The 23,774-nt window shown below is 41.1% G+C and overlaps 1 protein-coding gene across 4 annotated transcripts in view; it reads right to left on the reverse strand.

Annotated features, from left to right (window-relative positions):
• LOC135577386 (netrin receptor DCC-like) overlaps positions 1-23,774 on the reverse strand; it is a 284,177-nt gene that overhangs the window by 147,426 nt on the left and 112,977 nt on the right. For all 4 annotated transcript variants that reach the window (XM_065046801.1, XM_065046800.1, XM_065046799.1 and 1 more), the window contains exons 4-5: positions 20,916-21,066; positions 20,531-20,667 (exon numbers count right to left, since the gene is read on the reverse strand). In XM_065046801.1, coding sequence (XP_064902873.1) covers positions 20,531-20,667; positions 20,916-21,066 — 288 coding nt within the window. The remainder of the gene's footprint in view (positions 1-20,530; positions 20,668-20,915; positions 21,067-23,774) is intronic.

A 23,774-nucleotide genomic window follows, 5' to 3' on the forward strand; every position in this document is an offset into this window, starting at 1 on the left:
GACCCCAAAAGAACAAGGAAAACACTTTGTTATTTTAAGACCCTCCACCACGCTTGGAAATACAAGAAGAAAAGTCTATTTAAGTGTAAGAAAAATACATTTGGAAACAAAAACAACTATCGCAGCCCCTCTGTACTTTCCTTTCTTTAATTTCATTCTATTATTCTACTACCGGAGAAGGAACGATGACACCGGTTGATCATGTTTCAAAAGCCGTTATATAAATGCACAAGCCGGTTGCTGGAACAACCCAAAATGTACATTAAACTGTTCATCCACTTGAATATCTGTACGGCCTCAATCTTCATTTTGCCACGCTGCAAATTCTATTCTATATACAGTAGTATATAGAATATTGGATATATTACTGCAGTGTGTTATGATGGTTGTGATACTTTCAGACCCTTTGATGTATCTGGTAAGTTAACGGGTGGATTTTCTCATCTCATCTCAGGGGAATGAAATAAACCCCTGTTTAATATGAGTTTTATGCCCCGCCACGTAATTAAGGAAGAGTCGGGAACTGCAGGACGATGCTGAGGGGAAAATAAACCCTTCCGCTCAACCTCAGCCTAAAAGCAGCTCTTGGTTTAGCCATCAGGCCTGTTAGAGATGTGTAGCTGCCTGCTCATGCCTTGAAATAGATAAATCAAAAGGCATTTCATCTTCCTTGGAGAGACAAAGCCAACAGTGCCAGGTCTTACGAAAGCATCTAAAAGCTCCGTTTAAAGGTTTCAAACCTAAAAGCATCTGCTCGGCAGATTTATTTGGGTTTATTTGGTTACCAGCCCTACATGCCAAGTGGATGCGAAGCAAAGGCAGAAGATGAATTATGGAGAAGGCCGAGGATGCTTTGGGTGCAGGTCCCGGCTGCTCTGGCATGGAATGACCTTCGTTCTTGGCATTAAAAATAAAACACAGATGGATAAAAAGGACTCGAAGCAGCCCTGGGAGCCCATTACACCACCCCCCTTCTGCTCCACTTGCATTTTGATCAAAGAGAAAGGAATCAACAAGCTCTAATTCGATTAGCGAGCAAAGAAAAAAGAACTCAAATGATTTTGAAGCGATCCAAGGTCACCGAGAATAGAAGCGAGTGAGGTATAGATGCGTTGTTTGCCAAAATATACATCAGTTATTCTCTAGATAGCGACTACGTCACCGACTCCAGGAATCAAATCGTAACTCTTTGTTTTCCATTAATTCCCCCGAAAGGTGCGACTAAAGCTCTTGAAATGGGGAAGAATCACCTTGTCCTGCCGACATTGCCCTGCAGACTTTGCTCTGACCTTCTTGGCCCAGGTTCCCCGGGTGAAACCACTAAAAGAGGATAAAACCTGATCTAAAGTAGGAACGTGTATGCTGGATCCATGCGTCGCTGCTTCCAAATCTCAACGTTAATGCTCCGCAAACTTCGCAAATGTAGCTCGAATGGATCGAGTAAATTCAACTACCGTCAGTTCTTTCAACCGCCTTAATCTTGGATGCAAAAGTAATCATAGTTTAATTGCATTACACCCCTAGATATTAATGGGTTTGCAAGAGCCAAGGGAAGGAGATTGACACCTTTACCAATGGGAAAAATGAAGCACGCGGGTCAGACTTATCAGGAGGGTTTATGTGATGATCTAGTCTGACCTAGCCCATAAATCAGAACAGGACTTCCCCGAATTAATCACTTTTTGAATTGCTGGGTGTATTTTAGGAAACTCATTCATGTCTTCCGAGTGATACAAAATCCACCACGGCCCTCGGTGCATCATTCTACTGATTAATTATTCTCATTTAAGAAAAGAGTGTTCACTTCCAGCCTACACTTGTCCTTTTCAACAGTGGATGTTCTTCACGTCTCCATCAGGCAGATTGTAAAGCTCCAGTATTAGATCTCTGTTCTTTGCCCAGATAGCGACAGCCCATGATCAAACCGCTCTCTAACCTTCTCTGACAAATCAAATATATAAAAGGGGCTCTTTCATCTTAAGTATCTTTCCCAATCCTTGAAGCGATGGCATGGCTCACCCCTGACGCCTTGAGCGCTTCTTTACTTTCCCTCCTGAACGCCAGATGTGATTCCTCAGGTTTTCCTCACGTCCAGATGTTCAACGTCACTCAAGGTCTTACTGGTCACAAAACTATGACTACGATTAGTTTTACTACTTCGAGTTAAGCTCTTGACCCCTGTTCAATAATAAATCTTTCGTGTCCCACTAATTCACAGCCAGTGGGTATAATTCACTATTGCGTTGAGAGCTTGTGCACAATTTAAGACGGACACCCAGGCCAAACAACAAATTTCATCCTCTGGAAGAAATTGTTTGTTATTTTTATAGGAATTGCTACCTTGAAAACAGGACTGGAAGGAGCTTCTGGGCTGCTTCTTGTATCCATCATGCGATTGCTCAGCCCTTAATTAACGCCCAAGACAAAACTGTCGTCTATTTTAAGTAGTACGAATCGCTCTGACAGCCGTCACTCAAGCGTTAACACATTTAGACGTGAAATAGAAGGAACACAATTTATCCATTTATGAAGAATTCTTCCTCAAGCGTTTCATTTCTCAAGGTAGGAAAACACACTCATACAACTAACTCCGTATATTTAAGCAACTCTTCTACCACCCTTCACCTCAAAAGTGGGTTCACGTTTCTTAAATAGATATTGAAAATCAAGTAGAAGTCGAGACTAAGTTATTTTAACACAACTCCTGAGAGCGCGACTCAGCTCGACATTTAAACCAAGGCTCCGTTTCCTCCCGTAGGTCGTGTTATTACCCCTACAATTGGGGCATTTTAAATGCGGTTCTGTGAAATCTCATCTCTGCCATTTCATAGGTGTTAGCACTCAAGAAAATTGCTGTTTACTATCCTAGAGGTGACAGTGCTGCTTGGAAAATTATATATCGGCTCAGGACAATATAGATGTACATATAAAATAGGATCCCGACGTTTTCTCCTGTCTGGAATTAATGAAACAACATCTCCGGCATTTGCTAAAAAAATACCCTAAATGCAAAGTTACAAAGCAGGTTTGAAAGAATCCTGTATATAAGCTTAAATTCTTTTTGTTACTTGAGTAAGTGAACCCTCCTTTAGTTCACTTAATTCCTTAAGTATATTTTTTAAAAGAAATAGAAATATTTTAAAAGAAGGTCTAGAATAACAGGAATCCCAGCATGTCAGGGGTTGAGGGGACCTGGAAAGCTCATCCAGTGCAATCCCCCCTCTATTCCCTCTTCAAATCATTGATGGATATATTGAATAATTTGCTATTTGATGGCCCCAACCCCCTCTGGTCTGCACCTCCATTATCTTGTTTCAACCTTATTTTTTTGATATCAAATAAAGTGCCAACGATGGCCTCAAGGATTTTCCTATTACAGCCGCATGTACATTGGAGCTCGCTTCGTTGCCTCCAGACTTATTTCACATTTATCTATATTACACTCTATGTTTTCATGTAATTTTCCCAATAATCATGAAGCCTAAAACCTTCTAAATGCGCTTGCATTATTTCTCATTAAACACAAAATTGAAATTGATGACGACGCGGGTTCCAAACTGGAGTGGAGAACGTTACAAGCCACCAAAATCTCCTGTATGTACGCAAGACCCTAATTTGGTCTCATTAGGCCAAATCTGATATAATCAGATGTTTAATTACTTCTCTTTCCATCCGTTTTATTGAGTACACACAATTATCTATACATATTAAATTTATACGCACAAATTCTCAAGTAAATGACTTAGGTTGACGATCTTCTCGGGTAGAATTTCTATTTACAGTTTCCAACACACAATATTTAATTCTACCATGACTTAATAAACCTAATCTCAAAATTTTAGGCCCTTGGCTACACGGGGAATTTAGTAAATGGGTTTAAAGGCTTAAAACATCCACATGCTCTGGTTTACCAAAAATAATATAATGAGAAACCAACGGTTTATTCAACGTTACAAGAGTTAACTTGTACTGATTGGTTCTAGTCGTGTTCTCTCACTATAACTCATACCATTTTGTTACTGAAATGTTAACAATATGTACGTATAAATGATAAAAGAGTCATTTTTATATATTAAATTTATTATTCAGAATCACAGCCCCATAGGTGAGGCCGCCCAAGCCTTCTACCCAGGGAATTAGCTGTAAAACATTAATACTAAATCAACTTTAATTATATTTGCATAGATTCAGGAAATAAGGTAGAGGAAAGAATGAAATGTCAACTTGATCAAATATTTGCGCAGGAAAATGTGGTTTGGGCCATTGTTAAGAGACATTTCCCATCTGATCCTCATCCACACAAGAGCGAATATTCCGCACTCGTGTCATTTGAAGTAAATGTTTTGTGACACTGGCGGATTGAGATGATTTATGGCCACAAAATAACGCTTACGCTTTTGTATTTCTAGAAAATGCACATGTTAATCATCACTTGGACGTTTTCCCTACCACATCTCTCAAACTCCCTCCCCACCCCTAAGTTAAACCACCGCTTAACGCCATTTCTCTTGGGGTACATTGACCACGGGCAGGTCGACACCCCCTGAACCATCGAGAATCCACGACCTTAAATATATATAATTTACTTTTGAAGATCTCATTGCGCGTTTTCGGAGCGCAAACATCCGGCGGTGCTTGGCTTTGAGGTAAAATCAATGCCGAGGCCTAAACACCCCGTTGAGGCCTTGACGTCTCCAACTCAACGCATTGCCCCCGCGTGTTCCAAATCTGGTGTATCCTTAAGCACGCTGCAACCCGTTCCATAAGATTTCATTTCATGAAGAGTAATATTACAAAACTCTGTCATTCGCACACAACGCGCCGATTTCTCAACTGACGCTAAACACAAAAGCCAAGAAATAACTCTCCACCTTCAGCTACAACCTGGGAAGGGAAGGACAACAAGAACATGGAACGCAGGGGTGGTCACAGAATCACAGAACGTATGGGGCTGGAACAGTCACTATTCCCCCATCCAAATCATTGATGAATATACACCTACCCCTTTTGGTGTAGGAAACTGCAGCAGAAAAACAAAGGAATCTTTCCTTGTCGAGGCAAATGGGAGCAAAGATCCCTCAATTTCTAACAACGCTGCAAACCAGTTGGATATTGAACTGCTGTCGCCTTTTTTCAGGCCATTTCATAAGTCAAAATCGTTATATTGAATAGGGAAAAGCCAGAAAAAACGCATACTTTGCTCTTAATTTTTGAGGATGTTTTATATTTACTGTATGGGGTTTTTAGGGGGTGTCCAGTTGAAAATATCTTTGGAAAACTCATCAGTAAATTTAAGCAAAGGTTCAGAATCCAAATTACACTTTAAATCTCGCACCTTTCAACACAATTCCTGGAGAATCCGTAGCTTTGCTCTCCTGAACTTCGCTTTAGTGGGTGTTTTATGCTGTAGTTTGTACACATTGATTATTTTATGTATGTATGTATGTATATATATATATATATATATATAAAAGTGATTTCAAAATACATGTCGTGCAAGCGCTATAAAAATCAAAGCGCAATATTATTCTTGTTATTGCCTCCAGTCCAAGCAAATAGGCTGAACCCAAGTATTTTCTACTTCAATACCTTGACAGTCTTAAATACACTGTGGATCAAAAAGCTACGAGTAGCGGAAAATTAACTCCTTCCAGCCCCAACTTAATTAATCGGGCGCTTAGAAGTAAATCTAATGGGTTCTAGATGTGAAAAACGTCTGGGCAAATAATTCCAGATGCCCGAAACAAGCGGGATTATTACTACAATCATTAAAAATGAGGTCAAAATGTCTTGTATTTCCTATTGACCGTCCTTCCAACAACTGGTTTTAAAGCTTTAGTGCCACGTTCAGTGATATTTTGCTTTTCTTCTTCTAAATTTTAACTATTTCTTCTGCTTGTCTTGTTCAATGCAACTACTTATAGTATGAGGACACTTTTTGGTGTGTATACGTCTCATAATGCGGGTGTTAATTTGAAAAGATCTTGCAGGTTAATTAGATAAATTAAATCAAAAGGCCATTGTAGCTCATGCTTTTCACCATTCCTCTCCAAAGTTCTAAGTACATCCCAAAGAAATCAACATATATGGGAGTGAATCCTGCAGCGTTTAATGGATTATTCGGGATTTATCCTGCAGACAATTCAATGTATGAGATAAGCTAAAGCTTTACTAAGCTCAGGCCTGGTATTTTAAGTAAAGTGAATTAAGTAAGTTAAGACAATTAAGTGGTTTTAGATCCATGTAACTCTTCTGGGCTAAAAAACTTATGGTAGAAATACTGATCCAAAGCCACCACTGAGTCAAGTTTCTACTCTAATGGAAGAGGTTTTAATTAACTATGTCCTATGGACACATAACGAGGATGTGAATATTGAGTAAATTCAGTCTCTTAGGTGTCTATATATATTTTATACAATCATATAACATAAAAGCACATGTGCATCCTCCAAATACACCTACAATTAAGCATCTTTCTAACCACGTGCTTTGCTCGTAATTCTATTCTGATTTGCTAATTAAAACCAAGCAAAACTAAGCAAGAAAACAGCTTTTTTGTGATCAAAACGTCATTAATATTTTGGCAAAACGAGTTCTTTTCTAAACCTTCCTGCCCATCTAAAATATGTACAGCACTCGAAATATTAATTATGCTGGAAATAGATGAGTTATTAACAGAAAATTGTTGATAGAGAGAAAAGGGTCACTGGTAAAACCCAAGATGGATTTCTCCTCTGATTTAAACGCCAAACAAACAATTCAACTAAAATAACAAGAATATAATTGGCTCTACTACCCATTAAATGTAATGGAGAAAGAGGAAAAACCCCTATAATCCAAATATTTTGATGGCCTGATACATGAAGGGAAAACCCCACCACATTATGCAAATAATACCTTTAAAAGTACAACGCAACCTGTAATTTGGGACATAACAGAGGGAAATTAAGAGCCCGTTACCTGAGAAACTCGCAATTCTTTAGACAGATTCACCGCATTGTTTTTTATCAGGTTAAATATTATAATCCGCTGAAAAACATCTAGTAATTCCCACCATTATATGCCACAAGTAGGAATCAAATTGTATTTCAGAGCGTTTCACCTCTACCCTTCGCCCCAAAATTCAATCAAAACGGTTAATTAACAGATTTTCATTCAATATTTCTACACATTGGATAATTGGAAAGAAATCGTCCAATGGTGCTTCTCAGTCAACCAGAAATGCCCATGAAATACTTGAGCGCACTCGCGTTTTCTCCATCGGATCGGCGGGAAGACGCGTTTTTCCATTTATTAGCATTTGCACGCAAATATTTAATAATTACTGCTACCTACAACGGGGTATTAAAGGGTGTGATGAGGAGATCCCGATAGGGGAATTTTTCCCCCTAAGAACCATCGGCCATTGGATTAAACTCCCCAGGGAAGTTGTGGATCCTTCAATGTTGGACATGTTGAAGATTCAGCTGGTTGGGCCTACTCGTCTAGGCCGGGCTTATGCCAAGAAGGGTTGGACCAGATGATCCTTGTGGTCAATTAAACATGGAATTCTATGATAGCTACGTGAGGTGGATTGAGGAAAGAAATTAGGAATATATCACTAGAAGTAAAGGTGGAAAGATGAAGCGCTTGGTTTGGTCTCAAGATCGACCCCGGTGACAACGACAGAAAGGATGGAGCTGCCCATCCTTCCGAAATATTGATCAGCTATTGCTCAGTTTCAGTGTCAGGACACACCTGAGGAATGAAAATCACCGAAATTATCATTAAAATGCAGCAAACGGTTCAAAACTTCACCCTCCTCTAAATTACAGGAGCGTCCCAAGGAAACGTCACCTCCTGTATCACCCAAGTGTCCCCTTCCCTGTCTTACCCTCAATTCTCCTAATTAGTGAAAATGAGGTTTGTTTCCAAAAGGTAGTTCCTACCTGCGGCAGAAATCATTAAGCTATTGAAGAAATCACATTTTTGTGAACCAACAATTATCAATTCAAGGGGGAGATAAGCAGCACAAGTAAATAAATGTGGAAAAGAACGTTGCGCTTTACCAGGATTTGTTGAATATGTAGTAAAAAATAAAGGGGGTTGAAAAGAAAAGAAAATGTGCACCATAAAATGTGAATTGCTCCTAAACAGGATGTTTATTGGAGATTTTTCAGAGGAACGAGTCGTTCTTTAAGTGGCAAGTTATTGCTTTCCCGCAGATTATATGTTATACAATCAAGCTGAATTATTGAAATGCCTTCCATCCACTAATCTATTTACATCAAATATAGCATGTTATTTGTCATACTGCGATCCGGCCTGCACGGGAAGTCTTTCCAAAACGTGGTTTTAGTGCGTTTTACTCATAATAATGACATTTTACAGTCATTTAATATAAGGAATCCAGCCTATTAATCTATTTATCCTGTTTCACCACAGTTATTTAATCTTTAAAGCCACATCGCTGGGAAGAGGGACGGGATTTCAAAGACTTGGGGCTCGCCCAGAAGACTCATAATCCCATCCTACGCAAGGCTGGGCTTAAAATGGTGTTTAGGATTTTAGGATGATCCCCAAAATATGACAAAAAAATAAGTAACAAAGGACTATATCTGCCTTGTTAAACACCTGTTCTTCAAAACAATAACGAGATTAATTACCCCCAACTTGAGGGCCCAGATCCAAGTTTGACTAATAACTACAGTTATTTAGTCGAACTGTAGTTGTCAACTTTAACTGAAACCCACAAATGTTGTCTTACACATCTTAATTAAAAGCACCTTCAAGGTGCACACAATTAGCGACCTCAATTAAAAGCTATTCTGCAGCAGGAAACATGAAGCAACTCAAATCCAAACCCTTTTGAATGACTCAATACTATTTGCTTTCCCAAAGTATTTTATTTTATATGAATCATCGCGTCGTAGGTTGGTAAATAAGGATTTCAACCCAAGGAGCACTAACGGAACACCCAGTTTCTTGACGTTCATCCCACGAACCAAAGTCCATCAAAACCTATTTTCTAAGAACTCTGGGCATCTATTAGTAAAAATATTGAGATAAACAAGAAGCACAGAGCTCTCCATGGAGAAATATCACAAGAGGTATGAACATCAACAGCCATGGGAAGCCTCTACAGTCGCTCGTGCAATGGGGTTATCAGACAGTCGAAAGCCAGACCTGCAGCATCTACCATAATAACCATCAATTGAAAGAAAACCAAAATAAACCACCACCACCAAACCCTCAAACAAGCCCCGGAGACACCAAAATACCTCTTAAATACCCCTTTTGTTGCCCCCAACAAACGCAGCACGGAGGAGAGAGCGTGATGATGTCCCACCGCACCCAGCGCATCCTCCGTCCTCGCCTGGCGGGTCCATCGCACAGCAAGACACCAACATCTCTATCTCGCCATCTTCCCCCAAAACAAGATCATTATTCACGACCATCGCCTCTTTCCCCCCAGATTTGCGCAAAAGTTAATTGACCATTGCAAAAAAACAGCGCGGAATTCATGACGAATATATCTTATGTCTTCTTAGTTTCAACTCCAAAGGCCGTCTTAACTAATGCCAGGATTATTATTTCTAAGTCAACCTCACGCATCTCTCCTACAAATTATAAACCACCCATGGCAATACAATTATTGTTTTCAACAATAAATGTCCTTGTTTAAAAGTCTGGCCTAGTCTGAGGAGTCTTTCCTTGGGTTCTCAGCTACAATGAAGACATAATAGCAGCTCTGATATATTAAAACACGTGCAACAATTATGGGTGTAGGTGCTATATGGATCTATACGACACTCCGAGGCTCATTCCTGAATTAAATCCATTGACGATGGCCATAAATGAAAAGGAAATGACTATCAGGAAAGAATAAATATGGGGAGAAACGGAGATAAATGCATCCTGGCAGCGTTAGACTGATGGGAATCATTAAGAGTGAAAATTAGTGTCTTTCTTTTTCCCCCAAGAGCCATTCTATTAATAATAACAATAATATTATGACTACTAAGAAGAAAAAAAACCCTCATTGAGAACCCATAAATGCATCAGTGCTATAATTATTAAGGCTACAATTATCGCAACGTATAGAAACACATTTATTTACTCATGCGTGGATAACTTTAGAGCATCTTTACAACAAAACACCAATTATAGATTTTTATCATAAAGCTATATAAAATTCAACACGCAAAACATAAGCGTTTGAATTCTTCAATGATTTAGACTCGACTTTGTAAGGCGGCGCCTGCAATTATTGGCTCTAGAAACTTATATTTTTAATCATTCCTTATCAAATCAGGGGAGAAAAGCCACCTGAAACATAATAATTTAATTCAATATATTAATAAAACTTTAGCTGTAAAGGAAAATAGGAGAAGATTGAAAGCAACAAAGAGTTGGTATCTTTTAAATTTGCCTTCAGATACTGGAATTATTTACAGCAGGACCAAATTATCCGATCGCTTAAATCAGATTCTAAATAATCATTAAATAAAACCAACTATGCTGTAAAGAAGTCAACGCAAGAATATGTATCTTGCAAGAAACATGACACTAAAAGGGAGCAAAAACTGAGACTAAGAGGGAGCAAAAACTGAGACTAAAAGGGAGCAAAAACTGAGACTAAAAGGGAGCAAAAATTTGTTTGAAATCTCTGCAAGACAACAGAAAGGGAATTATAGAAATTAACTGAATATCCCGGCAATTTCCATGTAACAAAGGGACAAAATGGGATATTTTGTGGCCGAACGACGCAGGTAGGACCATCCTTGTGCAGAATGCTGGAGGTCATTTAATTTGAAAGATGGAGACAACACGTTGAAATTAAATGAAGAAAAACGCAGCCCGAGCAACGACCTCGGGAGGTGGTTTGGACAATTGTGGATTTGGCAGCCGCCGTTGGGTTTAACGAGGAAAAAACCCCGTTCGGATGATGTTAATTAGCACCATATTGCTGGAGAATAGGCCATGGTTCACACTTACCACTTAAAAACCAGCAGGAAGCCAAATTCTGCAAATGCATCGAGATGAAGTTCCCACCGGATTCGCTGTTTAGATCAAAGGCGTGGAAAGTCAGAACTCAGCGCTTGATGAACAATCGCATCCTACATATTTGTCTATGTGATTGTTGTGTTCTTTATCACAGGCTTTATTTTCAGAAGGGGGAAGAATAATCTATCGGTAGATTAGAAGAAGAAGCTCTAGGATGGACAATTTTTTTAAAGAAAGCACTTCCTGTGATCCGGAAGAGGAAGATCTGGTCATTTTTAGGGTCATTTAAGGGAGTGGTGGAGTCACCATCACTGGATGGGTTGAAAATACACAGAGATGAGGTTCTCAGGGACATGGGGTGGTGCCAATGGGTTGATGGTTGGACTCAATGACCGTGAGGGTCTCTTCCAACCAAATGATTCTATGCTTCCAACTGGTTTTGTCGGAGAGACAAGAGTCATCCAACCCAAAGCAACAAGAGTCACTTTGGGATCCTCATCTTCCCTTAATGGAATGATAACCAACCAGACCTCCTCCAATCCCAGCTTGGCCAAGCAACAGTTAAGAGTTTCGATGGCAAAAATGGGACGAGAGGTGGGTTCTTCATCCACAGTTGATAGCCCATGGCTTGTGCTGCCCTGTAGAGAGGTTTCCATGGGCTCTAAGGCCACAAGACCACCGTCTTACTCTTAGCAGAGTAAGACCACTGCTTACTCTGGATGACAAATGGGTTAGAACGATTTCATCTGCTTATTTTTCACATATATGAAGTATTACAGGCCTTTCCTCTCAGGTACTATTTGTCGGCCTTGCCTAGAAACCCTCGAGTGAAGTCCTAATAAAAGTCAAATATTCCCCTTGTGTCTTCATGGTTTCCAATCCAAATTTCAAATCCTGACTCGAAAGGCTGAGGTCTTGGTTTTCCACCAGCTAATTGCAATAATTTCAGCTTTGTGACCATCTTAAATAATCCCAAGTCTATGGAGCAGTTTCTAAATCAACCTCACGCGTCTCTTATACAAATTATAAACCACCCATGGCAACAACCGTATTTTTTCAACAAGTCTGAGGGGTCTTTTCTTGGGTTCTCAGCTGGAATGAAGAGGTAAGAGTAGCTTTGATATATTAAAACATACGCAACAGTTACGCAAGAGGGAAACAGCACAGAGGCGCTATACGGATCTATACGACACTCCATGGTTCATTCCCAAAAGGAGCCAAATACCCATCTTTAAATTAGAGGTAAAACTAAAAAATATGGGGAGAAATGACGATAAATACATCCTGGCGGAATCTGGTTATTTTTCACATATATATCATATAAAGTATTACAGGCTCTCAGGTACTATTTGTAGGCCTTGCCTAGAAAGTCTTGAGTAGAGCTTTACAAAAAGTCAGTGGAAACTGGTTTCTTATCAACATCCTCACCAAATCCACTATAAATGCAACCACACTTACCCCAGCACCCACAGGTTATTTGGTAGAATCCATATTTTCAAAACCAAACCTCTAATATTACATTCAACTGACCGTACAAGACGCCGCTCTTAACCTCCCGCTTTTCAATCAATCAGCACACACATGGCACAGACAAATCTTCACCTTTCGCTGGATCCCCGGTGGGGTTTCTCCAAAGAATATTTATAATCTTACAATGTTTTCTTGATGACCAACTCGCTCAATTGAGGCGGATTTTGCTGCATTTTGATGGGGAGCAAACAAAACAAGCTCCGTATTTCTCATCATGGTGAAAAATGACCGGTTGTTTCTTTCCTCCCGGCTGATATGCATCTTATTTATTCTCCCTCGTTAACGCGGGAACAGGGTTTTGTCTTCTGCCGCAATTAAAATGTAAATTTCTTGTAATTCCAACCCACCCCGGGCAGGGGAATTTAAACGGCTTTTAACAAAACCAACTACGGATGCTGCGCCAAGATTCCTTTCGAACATGGGAAATCTATATTTTTTAATAGTGTTCTGTGTATTACACATTTATGTCATTGCTCTGGACTCAGCAATTAAAGCAGAATCCGGAAACACCATGCGCGACCCAATAAATAAGGGGCAGAATCCCAGATCACAGAATCCCAGAATGTCAGGGGTTGAAGGGCCCTGGCAAGCTCATGCAGTGCAATCCCCCCATGGAGCAGGAACACCCAGATGAGGTTACACAGGAAGGTGTCCAGGCGGGTTGGAATGTCTGCACAGAAGGAGACTCCACAACCCCCTGGGCAGCCTGGGCCAGGCTCTGCCACCCTCACCCCAAACAAGTTTCTTCTCAAATTTAAGTGGAACCTTTTGTGTTCCAGTTTGAACCCATTGCCCCTTGTCCTGCCACTGATTGTCACTGAGAAGAGCCTGGCTCCATCCTCCTGACACTCACCATTTCCGTATTGATCCCCATGAGAGGATCTGAGACCCCTCAGTGTCCTCTTGTCCAGCTCCAGAGCCCCAGCTCCCTCAGCCTTTCCTCACACGGGAGATGCTCCACTCCCTTCAGCATCTTGGTGGCTGCGCTGGACTCTCTCCAGCAGTTCCCTGTCCTGCTGGAACTGAGGGGCCACAGCTGGACACAAGATTCCAGGTGTGGTCTCCCCAGGGCAGAGCAGAGGGGCAGGAGAACCTCTCGGACCTACTGACCACCCCCTTCTAACCCACCCCAGGTACCATTGGCTTCCTGGCCACAAGGGCCCAGTGCTGGCTCATGGTCACCCTGCTGTCCCCAGCACCCCCAGGTCCCTTTCCCCTACGCTGCTCTCTAATAGCTCATTCCCCAACTTACACTGAACCTGGGGTTGTTCTGCCCAGATTCAAGACTCTACACTTGCCCTTGTTCTATTTCATTACATTTTCCCGCCCAACTCTCCAGCCTGTCCAGGCCTCTGATGGCAGCACAGCCTCTGGCGTGTCACCACTCCTCCCAGCTTGGTGTCACCAGCAAACCTGCTGACAGTCACTCTATTCCCTCGGCCAAATCACTGATGAATATCTTGAACAATCCCGGCCCCAGCACTGCCCCTGAGGCACTGCACTAGATCCAGGCCTCAACTGGACTCTGCCCATTGACCACGACTCTCTGGCTTCTTCCCTTCAGCCAGGTCACACTCCACCTCACTCCCCGCTCATCCAGACCGCACTCCCTCAGTTCAGCGCTGAGGATGCTGTGGGACACTGTGTCAAATGTCTCTCTCAAGTCAAGGTAGACCAAGGCTCCATATACACCTACCTTAACATCCAATAATTATTTGTATTAATTGCTCTTTTACTTTCAGAAAACGCAATCTAATACCCTTTGGTTTGTGAACTGGAGCTTGACACCTTAATAATTCCCTAAGCCTATTTTCACCAGGAAAAATCTATAACCTTACAAAATTAAGTTTTCAGTGAAGAAACCATTGGCAAAAAGTTGCACTTGGGGCTCCCAAATCATCTTTTTTCCACCTTTCTTCCATAAATTCTTTAGAATTCTTTAGTTTAGATGTGGATCAAAAGCTTCTGCACCAGGAATTAATTCACTTGCCCAATATTTAAAGAGAGTGGAAAAATAGAGTTGCCTTAATCAACTTGTAGCCTCAGAGACTTCTCCGTTCTGAGGAAACAAATATATCAGCTAAAATGGGAGATAGCATGTTCACCATGAACATCAACTAATCATTTCTTATGTATACAAAGGTGATTAAAAATGCTCTTGCTTGCGTCTAATTGGCCTAAAACTGGGGGTGGAAAAGGGGGGGAAAAGGGGAGGGGGGGAAGAAAAAGGCGGGAAAAGGAAAAAGGCGGGAAAAGGAAAAAAAACAAAAGAGAAAAAGCAAAAAGAAAATATAATGAAAGTAAAATAATCCAAACAGTTTTAATAATGGGAAAAATAGTAAAATCCGGAGGAAAAAAAGCCCTGGGGATAGTGCTGGATTCATTATTTACAGGTAACAGACGTTGCTCATTCTCAGCCGCTCTCCTGCTCCTCTGTTAATAATTGAATTTTGGCAGGTGCATTAATTCCTGTTAAGTGTGGAGTTGAATGGGAACCACTCCATAAGCGAGCACAGTTCACCCTTCATTTCAGTTTGGCCCTTTTCGAACCATCCATCAAAGCGGCGGCTCCTGTCAGGCTGAATCAAACCAGAGCCGGCAGGCAAAGAGACTGAAAAACAGCAAAAGAAAATAAGAAACGCTGCCATTCATCTCCCATCGCAAACACAGAACGTGGGGAAACACGGTGTGGAAGCACCGGCATGGGAAACGCTGTCATTCACTCCTTGGTGAAAGAGCCTTCTGATATCATAATGTATATAATATATCCCACTACCTCTAATGCAAATGACCCATCTCCTCCACGTGGAGCTTTGCATAACAAAACTATTCCAAAGTCTTTTGTACGACACAATTTCTAGGGAGATATTTGGTGGTAACATCTCCAAAAAATGCGCTGGACCAATGAAGGGAGATTCTCAAATGGGCACTTGCGCTCCCAAACCTCCCTGAACCACAGCCAGTAACCCACAGCCAGTAACCCACAGCCAGTAACCCACAGCCAGCAACCCACAGCCAATCTTAAGAAGTGGATACAAACCCTACAGAGCTGAGATATTTAAATTTAACTTAGAGATGGCTGAAGGTCTCTGGGGCAGCAAACTGGTTCATCACCAGTTGGGAATGGGAATGGTCCAGTTGGTCCCACATTTTATTCCGGAGTCACCTCCGCAGTGACACGAACACACCAACACACTCAAGGGTGTTTCTGGCAGCAGCAAAATTCCCTTTTCCAGAGAAAACGCAGTTTATTTAACAAACTCTTGGGCAGGCTGATCCACAAAATGTTTAAACATCAAATTATGCACAGACCTGATATCGTTATCTTCCCGACATTTATTTACCGGTGGATTCCAAGGGATATTTTATGCCTTGAACACCAACCTTCCTGCGATCAGCCAAGTGAGCAGCGCTATCACAGACCTTGTTATGTGTATTTATTTTTAATAGGACTGAATTTCCACACTATTATCAGAAAAAGGCAACGCTGGAGTTTCTCTCAAGTGCTTTTTCCAAGCGTCGGGCGCTGAAGAATTATTTGATGCTCATTGATAAAAAGTCCATTTCCAGAATGGGCTGAATAAGCCACTCGACCCTCATTCATTCAAAATTAACGGGCTGTAATTCAATCACCCCCGTTACCAGGCCGAGCTGCCCTCTACCTGCAAATGGGCATTTACCTCGTTATTCACAGAGTCCATTGAAAAGGAAGAAATAAATCCAAATAAATTATTTAAACCGCTCTGAAAGGAAAATAAGATTAAATCCTCCAAGATCAGATGGCTGCTCATTCTAGTCCAGCCTCACCATCAATATTAACACCAGCCTAAGCTCAGAGAAACTCTTGTGAATAGGTACAGAATAATATATGCTTAAAATATAATAATTATAGTGTAATCATGTATTATTCTGTACCTAATAATTATTGTGTTTTTATACAGAAGTGGCTGCTTCTTTCATGAAGGATTAAGTCAAGTTTGAAGCTCACACACACAAATATATATATATATATATATATATACACACACACATATATAAACATATCATCTATTTATATAAAAACACAGACATACAAGAGGAACTTAAAATCCTATTTTCTTTGGTGTTCAATACCCCCGTATCCAATAAAGAACTTCATATCTTGAATCCACGTCCAAACCTGTTAGTCCCAACTCTACACTCTGATAGGAAGCTCCATAGATTAACTCTGTTTAAAAGGGGAAAATATATTGTTTCATGAGCTTTTAGTTTGCAAGCAGTGATATTATTGCATTATTATTACTATTATTATTATATTTTGTCTGTCCCAAGGACATTGAGTCATGACATGGGCTTCTTGACTCAACGAGGATGCTCGGACCACTAGGCCGAGCTGCTTCGTGTAGCTCAAGATATATTAAAAGAAATTAAAAATAAAGGATGGCAAAGTGTAGCTGGCTTCAGTGAAGCCATCGAATGCTATCGATTCGGTCATAAATTCTTTAAATCCTCTAAATCAAGGGAAGCGAACACAGACTAAGTTATTGATCCATCAAGCCCAGCAACTGAGAAACCGCCTTAGATTGCAAGAGGTCAACTGGATATTCCCAACAGAGCTTGGGTGGCCTGTCCCACATCAACACCCCCCAAAAAGACGTTTCTTCGCAAAGATTTATTGAAATATTTGAGTTTGGTGTTTTCCGATGTCCCCGCTCATGGTTGGGGTCGCATTGGATGAGCGTTGATGGCTCCTTCCAACCCAAACTCTTCTACGATTCTTCGATTCTACGGACGATATCGATGTTTCTATTTTCTATCGATGTTTCTATTTAACCGCGGGATCGGGAGATGAGACAGAAAATGGGATTAGAGAGGAAAAGCGCCAGTTTAGGGGTTATTTTCTGCTTCGTTTTGGTGGTTTTGGTGCTCCTAAGCTCGGGTAGTTGTGTCACACTGGTTTCCGTGACTCACATGGGTTGACTGATGGATTTCGCACCACATGTCGAGGTCATTACAGAGAATTATTTGAACCAGCCAACAAAACTAACACTTGGTGTTAAAAACTCCCCAATAAAAGGCATTTGCGCAGAACAAAACCGCTTCCGAATTGCAGCCGAGTCGTTTGGATTAGATAGATAGATTTAGATAGATTTGATAGATTTAGATGTAGATGTAATTAGATCTACATATCTGATTTACCAGGACCTGAAATCCCAGGGATTTTTCCCAATGTCAGAGATCCCACCAGTAGGGATAGGGTACAGAAAACTTGTTATTGCTGGATTTATGCCATTTTCAGACCAAATTCTTTCACCTCTTGCCATTTTAGGTCTACGTCCACCATGGAAATAGTTATTTTGAGCTCTTTCAAACAACTTCATTGTGAAATTCTCCTTTTCTTGCAAATTGCCTCGGTATTTAAAACATCAAAAGCATCTCGTTACCACGTGATGGGATTCCCTTTGATCCGATGTTGTCTCCTCGGACTTCAGACATAATTATTCAATTGTTATTTTTGTTTCCATTCAGACTGCAAATATGTCCCTTATTCCTCTTTGTTTTACAGATACAAGATCACATCAATATTCAAAAAGGCAACAAAATACTGATGCGCAACTTCTAGTTTGTTAAATAAACATGTATTACAACTCTAAGGAAACGCATAGAAGTATCTACATTTGTTTCTAGCCAAAGAAAACACAAAACTATCAATTAATTATTCTGTTTAGGAGATAGAATGATGACACGACTTGAGCGCATTTGAGGGTTTTGACAAATAAACAGATTCTGAGCAAATGAGCGGCCTAGATAAAGGAAAGACAGATACTTTGCTGTCACCATCGCTCCATTTTGAGCCTGTAATTTCCTTTGATTTGCTGTTATTAATACCAATATACACTATATTTCATTTGTAGTTTCATGCTTAGCGCTCTCTTGCAATTCCATCTTCATGTTGCCAAGTGCAGGAAAATTCACGTTCCTGTCATTTCTACGTGACAAACTGTGCGAGTGGGTCCAAAGATGGAGCAGCATTCGCCTGAACATCGCCACCAAGAACTTAGGGAACTGAAGCTGAGACCGAAAGAAAGATGGACAATGATTTGGAGAGAGGCCCAAGGAGAAGCATCGTGTTGCACTGTTTCTCCGATACGGGGTCTCCTGCTAACAATGGCTGCTGTGTGGACTTCTGCTTCTCCAGCCAAACCAGCCCCCGCCTCCTGAAAGTGATTGTTATGAGGGTCTCTTTGACCCAGGGACAATACAAGATGTGTTCTCACCTGCAGCCTCATTACATGTGTCCCCCACCTGCTCCCCCAAACAATGGCCAACGCAAAGGAGCATGCCCAGCAGCTCGCCAAGGGTCCTGAGCTCACCCAACGGACCACAGAAAGACCCCTGAATGCTGGACACGTAAGCGTCGGCAAAAGAAAGCGTGGATCTCTTGAGCTTGCGCAATACGAGCCTGGGTTGCGAAGTCTAGGCGGAGACTGGCCTGAAACAATGGGAGCGAGGGGGTGAAGAAGCATAAAAGGTGACTCCAGAATGGACACCATTGAAGATCTTCCCACCAGAGGATCCCGAACCACGACGGAGAACCGGCCGGACTCCACGGGACCGGAGACCAGAGGGACACCTTGGGAAATCAACTGGTGATAAACACAACCTCATTTCTCATCTTTACCTTTGCTTTTCCCCGTTTCTTTCCCCTTTCTTTTCTTACTCTCTATCGCGTGCCGCTTTACGGGCAAATTAATAAAGTAACACTGCTTGATTGAATTATAACCCCTTGGCATTTTGGTCGCCTTAATTTAGCGCTCTGAGGTCAAGGTGAAAGAACCATCACGAGTCCATCGCCAAAGGGACCGTGACACAAACTTGCAGCGGAACCCAAAGCAAGAGGCTCCACAGGCGGGACTTCATTATTCAAAAGGTACAGAAAGCAATTAGATGCAAAGCCACTATTCATTTTCACGGGGACCGCGCGGTCAGCGATGTTGACACGATAATCGGGGCGATGATGCTCAAGCCGCAGTTGCTCCCGCCGATAATGATTGCAGTTATCAATGGAATTTGATTCTACTTCTCAAGCCTAGATTGGAGATCAACATCTTTCAATAAGACAAATAAAGTATCCTGCCTAACAACTTACCTGCCTTTTCAATATTTGATTCATTAGAATGAAAACAAGTCCAGAATAAATGAACTCTGGCAATTATAAAGGCGCATTTTTATTTTTATCCAGTAAAACAATAAATTACGTTAACGCACCTGAAGAAATACAAGTGAACCCTCCACCATCAGTAATTATTATATTTGATTATGGCTTGATAAAAGGATATTGTTATGCAAGCACGGCATATCCGATAATCCAAATTAATGTTCTGTTCACTAATGAATGTATTTTTCATGCACAAGCTTTAAAGCCAGAACGGCAAATGAACGGCACATTGAAACACGTTATTGTTTGACGAAGCATTAACTACGCCGTTCGTTAGATCTGCCTGAACAAGGCTAATGCGCTCTGCTATTGTTCGGCGCTTTAAATAAAGCAAAAATAAGAGGCAGCTATTAGATTTAAACATATTTTAGATTGCATTAATATTTGCCGTGGGGAAGGACGTTGAGGAAGGCGCTTGCTTAACGTTTAACACTAGGAACCCATCGCTGCTCTACAAATTTACTTAAACTATTGTTAATTTGGTGAGAAGACGCTAATATGCTATTTTCTTGTCTTCTTTCTAGTGCTAAAAATAAGGATTTGAGAAGGCAAAACCAAGGGAAAGGAGCGTATATGAAACAAATGGCGGTAGCAACTAATATTGGATATTGTAAGCTGTTTATAGAGTGTGGCGGGAGGTACTGAAAGACTTGGAGGGCTTGATTTCCATCTGATCAAAACTTGGAGAGTTTGCAGCTTGTCGGAGGTATGAAAATCAAGTTGTTCAGCAAAAGGGAGCGATTCAAACCTAAAATCTGATTAAAATCATATCAAATGCTCTGAGAACAGCCAACTGGGTGCAGTTCGTGTACTCACCCATCACCGAGAGCTCGGCGGAGCCGCTGCTGTTCTCGTTTTTGTAGGTGACGACACACGTGTAGGTCCCGGAGTCATCGTCGGTCACGTTGGATATGAGCAGGTTACTCCCAGCCAGTAACGAATACTTTTTGGACCTGAAACATTGAGAATAAATGTCTCTAGCATGTTACGGTGCTTTATCTATCTAGAAAAATAGTAATATATATGGTGAATCATGCTATAACGAGCCACACGTCCAGTCTCATCACCGAGGAGGAAAAAATGTCATGACCGCCACATTCTCCCCATAGAATTTAAAGCGTTATGGTGGTTTGATACCAATATTTTGCTCAAAGAAATGTGTAATAGCGTGAAAAATGAGATCCCCGAAGGGTTGAGCTACCTGATGGGCAGGATTTCGTCTCCTCGCAGCCACGTGAAGGTGGGAGGGGGGTACCCAGAGACGCAACATTCCAGAACGGCGTCTCTCCCTTCCATGGCCACCACGTTCGATGGGCGTTGCAGGAAGAACTGTTGGCGGTGCAGACCTGGATCTACGAGAGCAAAAGAAGCATTGATCATCCATTAAAATATCTATCTATCTATCTATCTATCTATATATATAGATATGTATTCTTTTTGTTGGAACAACTGATCAATAACAGACCCAAAACCCCACAGTTTTCATACAGAAAGTCTATCAAATGACAAACTTGGAGCCGCTTGTTGAACCCCAAGGAGCAATTTGAAGGCAGAAATAAATACCAGCTTTTGGGAAAGTGAGAACAGACCGGATACAGCCTGGTATTAAAGCCGGGTCTTGGAAAACCAGAGTTAAGGTTAAGAGCGGATTAACGCCACTGGTTTGGAGCTGCGAGGGGGAAGTTCGATAATACGATGGGTGAGAGAAGGAAAAGAAAGCAGAGAAAATAAGAATGAAATCACTTGAAAAATTGGAATTGAGAGGGAATAAATAGAAAGATGAATGCTTTAAATTCTCCTTTGCCTGACCCAAGAGGTGGGCCAGGCTTAAAACTTAAGCTGTGGGCTTAAATCCAACTGCCATGGGTGGGTGACAATGACCCAAGGGACAACACAGACCCAAATCCCATTGACTGCGGCTGAAATCCCAGCAAACAAAACCACATGCCAAGAAACGACTTCATTTTCTTATGGCAGATGTCGAACCAAACGTGCCGGACTCCAGATCTTATTATGGGATTGTCTTCCCTTCAGAAGCGCTTAGTTCTGAAACCACAAACAAGTTCTATTTGATTTCAATGAGTATTTTAGTTCAGATGGAAGATGTTAAGTCATGAAAACCAATAATATTGGGATTTTTCTTCCCCACCTGGCAAAATTTGGCGTGTTCTTGAGGGACATCATTGACTGAACAGCCCCCAAAAACCAAAAGGCCAAGGCCAAGTTGAACTAAGCGGGAACCAACATGAGAAATGGTTGAACTGGAGGGAACCCAAACGTCAAAGGCTCCTTCATGTTATACGAGCATATTTGAGAGTCAACTACCAATGGTTCTCTCCACAAACCCTCAGATTTGTCTCAATGTCATTAATAAGAGTTGAGGATTCATTTATTCTCACATTAAATTGGTCTTGGAGCACGTGGAACTCAAGCTGAGGTAACTTATTTGGGTTCGCCAAGGAAAACGAAGTTCACTTGGATACGGCTCTTCGGCACTTCAGAAAAACATACCTGGAGTATTTTAACTAAATTATATACTGAAAAAATGAAACTTTTATAAAAATATGTTGCATCCCATTGTCCGGCATCTCACTGAACTGAGTTACGTCGTGTCGTTCAATTGACAAAGTCCTCCCGTGGTGTCGTACCCAGGAAAACATTTCCAAATGTATTTGGATAATACGTTTGCCGGGACAACTTGATTTATAATAATAAGGATGCACGTGGTTAAAATATTAACACCATAATGAACTGGGGCGTTAAGACGTTCTCCTTGTTGTAGGAACTTCAAAGTATATTCACTAAATCCATGTGGAGTCGCTGCTGGAACGCAAGACGATACATCAGGGGTCCCATTTCTCGCTTTAATGATTTATTGCGAGACGCTTTCCTCATCCATAACGAAGGGACAAATATTTACAACCCCTTGACTTGTTCTTTGAGATCTTGAGGTAAAAGAATAATAGAAAATAAAATGTATTACTACTGTAGGGAAGGGACGTTGCTGGGTTCTATTTATTTCCAACTGGGCGAGCTGCTGGAACACAAGAAACTGATATTTGTATTTATTATGCAAGAGATGAATTCCACGCTAATCAGATTTATCCAGGGGAGAGAGGCAAAATAGCTCATTCCCCAGGATTATTAATAAAAGTATTTTGAGTTTCACCTTTTTTTTGGTTAAAGGTCAAACTATAGCTGGCTTATCAAGTGCTATTCATGTGGGGAGCTGGATGGAGGAATCACCCAGATGCTGGGACTTATTTTATTGAGTTTTCTTTTATTTGAATGATATTATTTTATAGAAGCAATGAGTTGAGCTAGGAATTAATTCCCTCAAATAAATCACAACAACTAGCCGTGGACAAATCATTTAAAACAACAGAGTTATGATACACTACCTGAACTTTTTGGTTTGTCGCCTATTCCTTCAAATAGGATTTAAGAGTTAGTTTTCATTTCTCCCCACTAATCAGGGGAAAAAGGCCAACGAGGGTATTTCTACCTCCGCTAATTAGAGGACTCAACTGAAGACGGTTTGCTACCAACAAGCGAAAACAGGAGACGCAGATTTAGCAGCAAAATATCAGATATTTCTGAACCATCAAAGCGTGAGAACAACATTCCCAAGAGACCCAATAACATCTGAATTTTTGTTTCTGGAGCATCGCTTATTTCTTCTAAGAGTTTCTGGCTGCTCATGTTATCCTGAGATGGGACTTGTGCTGTTCGCCCTAAGCCAAAGTTTGACCGACTCGGTTGCTTCCTCGCTACATGTTTTTCTCATTATTTGCTCCAGCATTTCCCTGATATTCAATTTAACATGCTGGGAAGAGATCAGTTAATCCCCTTCTCTCCTATAGACAGTCAGGACATTAACGGCCAAACCTGGGCAAAGAAACATCAATCCACCCGCAGATGATCAGAGACTCTTTGGGACTGATCCTGGCCTAAGTAGTTTCTGGAGCGTCTAGGCCAGCTCGGTAGTCTAAAGATCTTGCTCAGTTACCTCTCACTTGGTGAGAAATCACTTAACATTTGCTTACAAGATGCATATATA

The sequence above is a fragment of the Columba livia genome, chromosome Z (assembly GCF_036013475.1).
Source record: "Columba livia isolate bColLiv1 breed racing homer chromosome Z, bColLiv1.pat.W.v2, whole genome shotgun sequence".
Lineage (NCBI taxonomy): Eukaryota > Metazoa > Chordata > Aves > Columbiformes > Columbidae > Columba > Columba livia.